Source organism: Propithecus coquereli, unplaced genomic scaffold, assembly GCF_000956105.1.
Source record: "Propithecus coquereli isolate 6110/MARCELLA unplaced genomic scaffold, Pcoq_1.0 Scaffold116, whole genome shotgun sequence".
In the NCBI taxonomy this organism is placed as follows: Eukaryota; Metazoa; Chordata; class Mammalia; order Primates; family Indriidae; genus Propithecus; species Propithecus coquereli.
In genome coordinates, this window is record NW_012135636.1 from 4,493,551 (window position 1) to 4,505,576 (window position 12,026).

The window sequence follows — 12,026 nt, forward strand, 5'->3', positions numbered from 1 at the left end:
ATTTTTTTATTTCAGCATGTTATGGGGGTACAGATGTTTAGGTTACGTATGTTGCCCTTGCCCCCTGCTCCCTCCCCCAGTCCGAGTTTCAAGTATGTCCATCCTTCAGATGGTGCGTATTGCACTCTCTGTGTATGCATATACCCGTCCCCTCCTCCCTTCTCCTGCCCTGCCCGACGTCCAATAGATGTTATTCTTATATGTGCACTTATGTGTTGATCAGTTAATACTAATTTGATGGTGAGTACATGTGGTGCTTGTCTTTCTATTGAATTAATTTTTATGTATGGTATGAAGTCGAGGTCCAACCTCATTCTTTTGCATGTAGACATCTAGTTGTCTCAGTACCTCTGATTGAAAAGACTATTCTTTCCACATTGAATTGTCATGGCACCATAGATTACTTTTTGTCTAAGTTCGTATAAATGAAATCAGACTCTTTTTTGTCTGGCTTTTTAGTCAGCATTATTTTTTTGAAGTTCATTATGTTGTTGCATATATTTGTAGTTGTTTTTTTTTCTGCTAAGTAAATTTGCATTGTATCAATGTACCGCAAGTTGTTTATCCATTTACTTCTTGAATGGTTATTTATCGTTCTTAGCTATTAATATTGTGAATAAAGTGGTTGTGAACATTCTTCTACAGGTTTTTTTTTTGTGTATGTGTGGATGTGAGTTTTCATTTCTTGTCAGTAAATGTTTAATATTGGAATTGGTGAGTTATTAGGGCAGGTATAGTTTAACTTCATAAGAAACTTCCTGGCTACTTTTATGATTTTCTCTGTCTTTAGTTTCTAGCCGTGTTACTATGATTTGTTTAGGTGTGGTTTCTTCTATTTATCCTTCTTGGGGTTCATGATGCTTCTAGAATTTATAGCTTAATGTTTTTTATTAGTTTTGGAATATTCTTGATCATTACCTTTTCAAATATTATTTTTGTCCCTTTTTTCTTCTTTTCTTTCTGGGACTTTAAATATGTATATTTTAACTTTTTATTATATCTCATATATTGCTTATGTTTTTTTCCTAGACTTTTTATCTTTTTGTTTGTCCACACTTCAGGCTGGATATATTCTTCTGATTTATCTTCCATTTTACTAATTATCTTCATTTATCTCTAATCATCTTTTAAACCATCTGTCGAGATCTTAATTTCATTGATTCTCTTTTTCAGTTATGTGGTTTCAATGTGGCTGTTTTTGTAATTCTTTTTCTCTAGTACAATATTATTTTTCAGTTCCTTTTACATATTATGCTTATTTTAATATCTGACTGAGAACTCCATATCTGCATCATCTAGTAGTCTATTTCTATTGTTTATTTTTTCTCTTGGTTTTCAGTGAAGTCTTATTGAATGTCAGGTTATTTTATATTGAGTATCAGTGATAGTATAAGAAAAATTGTAGAGATAATTTTGAAGCTGTGGGTGATGTTATTTTTCTCCAGTGAGGATTTACTATTGCTTTTTGTAGGTAGCTAGGCTATGGACATTAGAAATTTTATTTGACTTTATTTTTTTTTTAAATAAACTTTATGTGTATATTTAAGATATACAACATTGTTATAAGATACATATATAGTAAAATGATTACTATAGTGAAACAAATTAACATCTCACAGTTACTCATCCCCCCCAACCAAGAGCAGCTATAATGTACTTATTTAGCAAAAATCCTGATTACAATATACTGTTACTAGCTACAGCCCTCATGTTGTACATTAAGTCTTTTTACTTATTCATCCTACATGTTTGCTACTTTGTATCCTTTGACCTACATTTCCCCATTTCCTCCTTTGTGACCACTGTTTTATTCATTATATATATTTGAAAACAACGTATGTATTTAAAAATTCCACATTTAAGTGAGATCATGCAATAATTTTCTTTCTGTGTCTGGCTGATTTTACTTAGCAAAATGTCTTACAGGTTCATTTGTGTTGTGGCAGATGGCAGGATCTCCTCCTTTTTTATGGTTGAATAATATTTCATGTAAATATGTACCATGGTTTCTTTATCCATTCGTCCATTGATGGATACCTAGGTTATTTCTATATCTTGGCTATTGTGAATAATGCCGCAATGAACATGGGAATGCAGATGTCTTTATGAGGTGGTGATTTCATTTCCTTTGTGTATATACCCAGAAGAAGGATTGCTGGGTGATATGGTAGTTCTTATTTTAAATTTATTTAGGAACCTCCTTACCGTTTTCCATAATGACTGTACCAGTCCATATTCCTACCAGTTGTACAGTAAGTCCTCACTTAACATCTTTGATAGGTTCTTGAAAACTGTGACTTTAAGTGAAACAATGTATGACAAAACCAATTTTTTTTTCCTCATCAATGTAACAAAACAACAGAGGAAAGGATGTTATTGGAGGATCTGCTCTACACCATTTCCCTTAAAGTCAAAGTTTCTAACAACCTATTGTGGACATCGAGGACTTACTGTGCAAGGTCTCCCTTTTCTTCACACTCTCGCAAACACTTGTTATCGTTTGTTTTTTTGATAACTATCCTAACAAGTATGAGGCGATAACTTACTGTGGTTTTGATTTGCATTTCCCCAATGATTAGTAATGTTAGGCACCTTTTCATATATCTGTTGGCCATTTTTATGTCATTTTTGGAGAAATGCCTATTCAAGTCCTCTGCCCATTTTATTTATTTATTTATTTTTATTTTTTGAGACAGAGTCTCACTGTGTTGCCCGGGCTAGAGTGCTGTGGCGTCATCCTAGCTCACAGCAACCTCAGACTCCTGGGCTCAAGCGATCCTTCTACCTCAGCCTCCCGAGTAGCTGGGACTACAGGCATGCGCCACCATGCCCGGCTAATTTTTTGTATATATTTTTAGTTTTCTGATTAATTTTTTTCTATTTTTAGTAGAGATGGGGTCTCACTCTTGCTCAGGCTAGTCTCAAACTCCTGAGCTCAAACAGTCCGCCTGCCTCGGCCTCCCAGAGTGCTAGGATTACAGGTGTGAGCCACCACGCCCTGCCCCTTTTCCTATTTTAAAGTTAGCTTGTATGTTTTCTTGCTATTGAGTTGTATGAGTTCTTCATAAATCTTGGGTATTAACCTTCTACCTGATATATTTTTTCCCAGTCTGTTAGTTGCCTTTTCATTTTGTTGATTGTTTCCTTTGCTGTGCAGAAGCTTTTTAGTTTGATGTCATCCCTTCATTTATTTTTGCTTTTATAGCCTAAGTTTTTGGTGAGATATTCAAGAAATTATTGCTAAGGCCAATGGCAAGGAGTTTTTCCCCTATTTTTTTCCTAAGATTTTATAGTTTCAGGTATTCTGTTTAGGTCTTTTATCCATTTTGAGTTGCTTTCTGTGTATGGTATAAAATAAGCATTAAATTTCTTTTTTTTTTTTGTATGGAAATCCAGTTTTCCTGGCACCATTTATTGAAGAGATTATCATTTCCCTATTGTGTCTTCTTGGTGCCCTTGTTAAAAATTACTTGACCATGTGTTTTTGGATTTTTTTCTGGGCTCTCTATTATGTTCCACTGGTCTGCGTTTTTTTGTTTGTATTTGAGATGGGGTCTTGCTATGTTGCCCAGGCTGGTCTTGAACTTCTGGGCTCAAGTGATTCTCTTGCCTCAGCCTCCCAAGTAGCTGCGACTATAGGTGTGTGCCACTGCTCTTGCTCCTTTGTATCTGTTTTTATGCCAGTACCATATCATTTTGATTACTATAGCTTTGTAATATAATTTAAAATCAGGCGGTATGATGCCACCAACTCTGTTTTTTGTTTTTTTTCCCTTCAGGATTGCTTTGACTATTTGGGATCTTTGTTGGTTCAATGTGAGTTTTAGGATTTTTTTTTTTTATTTCTGCGAGAATGCCATTGGAATTTTGGTGTGGATTACATCGAATCTATATATTGCTGTGGGTAGTGTGGACACTTTAAAAATATTAATTCTTCTGATCCTTGAGCATTGAATATCTTTCCATTTATTTGTGTCCTCTTCAGTTTCTTTCATCAGTGTTTTATAGTTTTCAGCGTACCTCCTTGGTTAAATTTATTAAGTATTTTATTTTATTTTTTTGATGCTATCATAAATGAGATTGTTTTCATGATTTCTTTTTCAGTTAGGTCATTATCTGAGTATAGAAATGCCACGAGTTTCTGTATATTGATTTTATATCTTGGAATTTTACTGAATTCATTTATTAGATCTAAGTTTTTTGGTGACATCTTTGGGGTTTTCTATGTATAGGATCATGTCATCTGTAAATAGAGATAATTTTACTTCTTCTTTTCTGATTTGGATATCTTTTATTTCTTTTTCTTTTTCTTTTTTTGGTCTAATTGCTCTTGATAGTAATTCCAGTAACACACTGAATAGAAGTAGCAAGAGTGGGTATCCTTGCTTTGTACCTGATCTTAGAGGAAAAGCTTTCAGTTTCTCCCCATTGATTATCATGTTAGCTGTCAGTTTTTCATAAATGACCTTTATTATGTTGAGGAATTTTCCTTCTATACCTAAACTGTTAGAGTTTTTATGAAGAAAGGATATTGAACTGGGTGTGGTGGAACATACCTGTAGTCCCAGCTACTTGGGAGGCTGAGGTGGGAGGATTACTTGAGCGCAGGAGTTCCAGTCCACCCTGGGCAACATAGTGAGACCTAATATCTTAAAAAAAAAACAAGTACTAATCAATCAATAGTAATGTGCATGTATGGGAAGTAACATGCATAGGATGTCAGGCAGGTGGGAGGGGCAGGAAGGAATAGGTAAATTCACACCTAATGGATGTGGTGGGTGCTGTTCGTAGCGCTGACTCAGTCGGTGCAAAGACAATTTATGTAACCAAAGTGTTTGTACCCCTGTAATACTCTGAAATTTTTTTTTTTTTTTTTTTGAGACAAAGTCTCGCTCTGTTGCCCGGGCTACAGTGAGTGCCGTGGCATCAGCCTAGCTCACAGCAACCTCAAACTCCTGGGCTCAAGCAATCCTTCTGCCTCAGCCTCCCGAGTAGCTGGGACTACAGGCATGTGCCACCATGCCCAGCTAATTTTTTCTATATATTTTTAGTTGTCCAATTAATTTCTTTCTAATTTTAGTAGAGATGGAGTCTCGCTCTTGCTCAGGCTAGTCTCGAACTCCTGAGCTCAAACGATCCTCCTGCCTCAGCCTCCCAGAGTGCTAGGATTACAGAAGTGAGCCACCGTGCCTGGCCATACTCTGAAATTTTTTTTTTAAAAAAGAGCTTTAAATTAAAATAAAATTAATTTAAAATTAAAAAAACTGAAAAAAGAAAGGATGTTGAACTTTGTCAGATGCTTTTTCTGTGTCAATTGATATGATCATGTGGTTTTTTTCTCTCAGTCTATTAATGTGATGTATCACATTGATTTGCATATATTAAACCAGCCTTGCATACCATAGATAAATCCCACTTGATCATGATATATAATCTTCTTGATGTGTTGTTGAATTCAATTTACTAATATTTTATTGAGGATTTTTGCATCAGTGTTCATCAAAGATTTGGCCTGTAGTTTGTTTTTTTCTTGTGGTGTTTTTGGGTTGGGTATCAAGGTGATGCTGGTCCGCTAAATGTGTTAAGGAAATATTCTCTCCACCTCTATTTTTTGGAAGACTTTAAGAAGTATTGCTAATAACTCTTTGAAAGTTTGGTAGAATTCAGCCATGAAGCCATCTGGTGCTGGGCTTTTCTTTGTTGGGATATCAGATTACTTTAATAACAGATTGAGATGTTTGTAAATTGGGCCTCAGTTCAAAGGATTAGTCTGTTTCTGGTTTAGACTTTGTCATAAGGTAGCCAGTTTTGGTTGTTGTGGGTATTAGTTTCCTGTTGCTGCTGTAACAGAGTACCACAAATTTAGTGTTATAAAAAAACACATTTATTCTCTTATAATTTTGGAAGTTAGAAGTCTGAAACCAGTTTTATGGGCTAAAATTAGGATATCAGCAAGTCTATTTTCTTATGCAGCCTCTAGGGGAGAATCTGTTCCTTGCCTCCTCCAAATTCTACAGGCTGCCAGCATTCCTTGGCTCATAGCTGCACCACCCCAGTTTCTGCTCCCATCTTCACATCACTCTCTCTTCTAACTTTATTTCTCTTGCCTCCATCTTACAAGGACCCTTGGTGTTATATTGGGCTCACCAGAGTAATCCTGGGTACTCTTCCCGTCTCAAGATCCTTAACTACATCTGGAAATCCTGGGGAGTAGAATATCATCTTTAAAGGTGTTGTTCAGCCAAGCACGGGGTCCCATCCTAAAGCCCAAGCTCATGGCTTATCCTACTTGGCAGGTCCTGAACTCCAACTCCATGTTTTGTCTTCTCAGCTTCTGATTTTCCTGAAATGTTTGCTCAAGTTCTCAGCCTATCAGCCTCTACTTTTGAAGGGTAAAAGAAATGTCAAATGCTGGACTTGCCTTCCTGGGGATTCCCTCGTCTCTCACAGAGTCTTACTGTTTTGATAGCTCTCTGAAACTTTTAGACAGATCCTGCTTTTTGGGTATTTTTGTCCGGCTCTTCTTGATCTTAGCAGGAAGGTTGATCCACAACACTTAGTCTTTGGTTTAACTACTTTTTTGAAGCATTGAAGTAAGCGCATTTTGCCAACTCTTTTTTTTTTTTAATTTGAGACAGGGTCTCACTCTGTTGCCCAGACTAGAGTGCAGTATTGTCATCATAGCTCACTGCATCCTCAAACTCCTGGGCTCAGGCGATCCTCCTGCCTCAGCCTCTTGAGTAGCTGGAACTACAGGCATGCACCACCATGCCCAGCCAATTTTTCTATTTTTAGTAGAGATGGGTTCTCACTGTGCTGCTCAGGCTGGTCTTGAACTCCTGGCCTGCAGCGATCCTCCTGCCTCAGGCTCCCAAAGTGCTAGGATTATAGGCATGAGCCACTGCACCTGGCCTTGCCAACTCTTATAGCATTAGATAGATGGTTATTCTCTATCTTTTAAAGATTCTATATTCCCTACTTGCTTTATTTGTTGTGTGGTGTGAATTTAAAGTGAAAATTTCTGATGGGCTGTTACTGTAAATTTCTCTTTAATGAACAGGCTTAAGGAAGAGGTTTAGTTGTTAGGGGGGATAATAGAGAGCTTACATAAAAATATACATTTTGAGTAAACCTTTGGATAATCTTTAGTACAACCATGCTATTAGAATTTTCACCTCCTTTTAAGTAAAGAATGTGAGTTATAGTCCTGTGTTCTCTGAGAAGCAGGTTTTGGACAACTTTCTTAGTCTGAGGATGAAGGTCTGCCATTTGTTGTCTGAGCTAGTGGTTTGTGATGTTTTAGCTGCTCTGGTTCTGTTTGTTATAGTGGTCAGATTTAAAGAACTTAAAGCTAACTAAATCCAGGTAAATTTAATGCACACATAGAAATGGATTCTGTCTGCTTCTTAGGCATCTATCCAGATAAAATTCAAAATAAAATGTATAGAGTTTTTATTTATGGTGTTGCTTTGTTTCAGTATGAAGGCTTAGAGTCATCTTTAAAGGATGCCAGCTTTGAGAATGAGTCAACAGAAGCACAAAGTTTGGAGGTAAAAAAGCAAATGATATAGTTTCAAAAGCTGGAGAAAAGATTCTTAGTAAATAACAGAAACTTTAAAAGTAATGTGTCTTCTCAAAACTTTTAATAAGTATTTGAAAGAAATGTGAAAGAGTGTCTGTATATGTTAAAACTTAAAAAAAAAGTTAAATGTAGGAAATAGAATATTAGTAGGTAGCAGAAAATATAAAAATTTGAGCTCTTGTTGCTAGCTTATTTTGAGTGAGACATGTTCAGGTTCACTGGAATTAAGAGCTACATAGAAACTCTTCATTCTTCATTCCTGGGAAATGAATTAAGGTGGCCATTCGTCTTTTGCCTCAGTTTGCTCCAGAAGGGAAAACTAGGATTCATTTTCATAAATTTAGGAATAGTTGGCAACAATAAATTGTGTAAATTTTGATAGTATTTGCCTAAAACCTCATCCCCAGAATGTTAGGAGCTAACTAGAATTAGACCAAAAGTTTGCATTTTAAGTAGTGGTGTGTTGGCCAGTGTTTAACAACTGGCTCTCTAAAAGGCAGAAACCCTTATTGGTAGCATTTGCTGAGTTGTGTGGTATAAAGACTGCCACCATAGCCAGTTTCAGGCTACCAACATGATGTCACGAATGAGGAGTTTGGAAAGATACGCTCAGTTGGATCAGGTGTGATGTGGCTAATTGTAAGGAAGAAGGAAGCTAAGTATGGTAATTAGTAATTTAGCTAAACTAAGACAGATGAGAGTAAGTGATGGCTGTGGCTTACTACTCTTTAGATATGGGAATATTGTGAAAAACAGAGTAATGACAATGGATAGAAGAAAAAGCCTGTATCTGTGAACATGAAAGTAGAAAACAGTAGACCTTATATTTTTGTTGTATGTGTTTAGTTCAGCTTGGCCGTTCTTAATCACTGATGTCTGTAATCATCAGAAAGTCTATCTGTCATGATTTAGAATTTTCTAGTAGAGTCCAAAGGAAGTTATAAATTGGATTCCAAATAAAATAAATTTCTTAATCTTTTCTTTCTTAATTTGTTACCTCTTATTATCCTTAAAAACTTATTGAAATTGTTATATTTTATTTGTTGACCCTCTGTTTTAACTGTTGTCCCAGCAGTAATTATTAGTTTGATAAATAAAAAGAATTTTAGAACACATTTGGCATGCTAACAGAAGAGCAAAAACTGGGTAGCAAAGACATTTACTCAAGTGTGGTAATGTGGATAAAATAGAATACACCAATTTATTCTCAGGTCAATGCATTTATATAAGATAGCAGTAAAATTAGCTGAATTTTTCACTGACTTGAAGAGTTTGGAAGTCTTTCTCTAATTTTAGTAATTTTTTAAAACATATGGTGTTTCTTTTCAGGAGTTGTAATCATAATTAAATACAAACTATAGTGTTATATAATTTTTAAAAAATTTGATAGTTGAATCTGTAGATAAAATCAAACCAATAGGCTAACATTTTGATTCATGTCAGGGAATTCCTGTAATGAAATATTCAAATATGGGATAATTCATATAAACAAGTTTTATAACCACTGTATGTAATATAGTATGTATTTGTTCTGCTTTTATTTTTGCCTGCATTAAATTTTTTGAATCTTTTGGTTTATTTTTTTTTTAACAAGTTTGTTGAAGGATCACAAATATCAGAGGTATGTTTATTATAGTATTTAAAATTCAATTGGGATAATCCAACAACTAATCATTTTAAATTAAAAAAAGGTCACAGAAAATATGTTTTAATTCAATGTGGAATACTAACCACGAAGCAATCTTGATTGTTTTTTGAGCTTATTTTGTATGTTATTATGTATTTAATTATATTAAATTAGATTTATTTGTCATTTTTTTTTTTTTCCTTTATAATGCATTAGAGCAGAGGTTGGCAAACTGTGCTTAGGGCATTTCCACCTGTTTTTGTAAATAAAATTTTATTGAAACACAGCTCTGCTCATTTTGCATTTAGGTATTGTCTTTGTTTTCTCACTACAACAGCATAGTTGAGTAGTTGCAACGGACTGCATGGCCTATAAGCTTAAAGTACTCTGTGGCTCTTCACAGAAGCAGTTTGCTGACCCCTGCTAGAAATGCTGTTATTATAAAAATGAGCAAATATATAAACTAAACTTATTTAACTTATACATGTATTTTATTATACTCATCTGATTTACCCTAGCCCCAAATTCCCAAGTCTATTGTATAAAGTTGCCTTTCTCTTTTAGGCAACCTATGAAAAGCTGAACAGGTTCAAATCTAAACTTGAGGATGAAATATGCTGTCTAGAAAAAGAATTAAAAGAAGAGAAATCTAAATATGCTGAACAAGATGAATTGGTAAGGCTTTTGTATTTAGGAGAATATAAGAAGAAGAGCTATTGAGTTTTTAAAAATCAATATGGTATTGGTTAAAGTATTATATGCACTATAAAAAACGCAAAGAATACAGAAGGTTGTAAAGTGGAGAGCAAAATTTTCCAGATCCACCCTTCACTTCCCTCTAGATATTACCATGTTAAATTTCTTGCACATTTTTATAGAAATTTTCTATGTGCACTATAAAGTAGCACATAGAAGTAGTTCATATAAATAGTTTAAATTGAATGGTCACATACATAGTGGATTTTTTTAAATTACTTGAAAGATATGTTAAGAACATTATAACTTTTTGTTTTTTAAAATATGGCTTAAGGAAAATTTTGATGTATGTGAGATTATTTAGTAAGATATGATGTTGGTAAACTTATCTTGAGCCAAAATAACTTAAATGTTACGAAATATTAAAGTTGAGGTGAGATACTATTGTTACATAACTTTCACATAAAATCCCTTTAAGCATATGACTAAATAAACTGAGAAGCTTTTCCAATTTGGGCCCTCACATATGGAGCAAAAGTGTTAGGTTAACATATATCTAATATATATGGCATCTTGGAAACTGGAGGAGTTTAGTAAATACTTGTTTATTGTCTGATACTATCTTTCCAGATGGCAGATATTTCAAAAACAATACAGTCCCTCGAAGATGAATCGAAATCCCTCAAATCACAAGTAGCTGAAGTAAGTTGAATTAGTCTAATAGGTCTGTTGCTTTTGAAAATTATTTGAATTTTATTGCTATTTTTTATTTTTAAGGAATAAGATATTATATTAGGATTTGAGATATAAAGGATCAAGGATAGGTATTTTTTTTTTTTAAGGAATAAGATATTATATTAGGATTTGAGATATAGAGGATCAAGGATAGGTATTTTTTTTTTTTTTTACATGAGGTACTTCAGAAAAGTTCATTTTTTTCACTGGATAAGTATTTATTGAACTATTGCTGTATACTATCACTGTTGAAGGTGCTTAGTACTTAACATTAATAGACAAAAATGTACCCATAAAGTTTAAATTTTAGTAGGGGAGATGCAGAATAAATAGTTAAAATTTGTTGCATAGTACATAGAGGTTAAATCATTTGTCCAAGGTCACATGGCAAGTTAGTGGAAGAGACAGGACTATATCCTGATTTTATGCCAGCCTTTTTTCTGTTATGCCATACTGCCTCTGCTGTTAATATTGGCATGTTTTTGTCTTTGTTTAATTCCATGTTCTAGGGAATATGTGTAAAGATGAGCTATGCATTAAATTAAATTAATTGTTATAAACTTGATATTTTTTCTTTTGTTTAGGCCAAAACAACTTTTAAGATATTTCAAATGAATGAAGAACGGCTTAAGATAGCAATAAAAGATGCTTTGAATGAAAATTCCCAACTTCAGGAAAGCCAGAAACAGGTTTGTACACTATAGCTGCGGTCCCCAACCCCCAGGGTGCGGACTGGTACTGGTCCTCCGTGGCCTGTTAGGAACTAGGTGAAGCTTCATAGCTTCATCTGTATTTACAGCAGTTCCCCATAGCTTGCTTGACACCTCCCATCACCTCCACCCCCCCACATTTTGTAGAAAAATTGTCTTCCGTGAAACCAGTCCCTAGTGCCCAAAAGGTTGGGGCCTGCTGCTCTGTAGGGACTCTTCATGTTGTGAATATGTAATTATAAATGTTCTGGGCATAGTCATGACTGACCCACGTTAGGGGCAAGAGTAGGCTTTTCCTGGAGAACATAGGAGCAGGACAATCTCCCACATATACTTAGGTGTCTCTTTTGTGTGATACAAAAGTGTATACTTCTGCACCCTCTTCCCCCAGGGCAGGGAAAGTAAGCCAGAGCATTCAACATTTTGAACAAGATGAATTGGTAAGGCTTTTGTATTTGAGAATATAAGAAAAAGAGCTATTGAGTTTTAAAAAAATCAATATGATACTGGGTAAAGTATTACATGCACTATAGAAATTACAGCAAATAACATTTAGCACCAGCTTCTCAAAGCCAGAGTGAAGGGGGACAGAGAATACCCATGAAGGTTATTGAAGTTACAGATCTGGGGCCTAAATAGAGAAGTAGTTCTGCTGACAGATCAAATGAGGATTTCA

At 34.8% G+C, this 12,026-nt stretch overlaps 1 protein-coding gene across 1 annotated transcript in view; it reads left to right on the plus strand.

Moving 5' to 3' along the window:
• Positions 1–12,026, plus strand: part of CTAGE5 (CTAGE family, member 5) — a 94,272-nt gene that overhangs the window by 17,354 nt on the left and 64,892 nt on the right. The window contains exons 5-9 of the mRNA XM_012658019.1: positions 7,479–7,550; positions 9,177–9,203; positions 9,774–9,884; positions 10,536–10,607; positions 11,225–11,329. Coding sequence (XP_012513473.1) covers positions 7,479–7,550; positions 9,177–9,203; positions 9,774–9,884; positions 10,536–10,607; positions 11,225–11,329 — 387 coding nt within the window. The remainder of the gene's footprint in view (positions 1–7,478; positions 7,551–9,176; positions 9,204–9,773; positions 9,885–10,535; positions 10,608–11,224; positions 11,330–12,026) is intronic.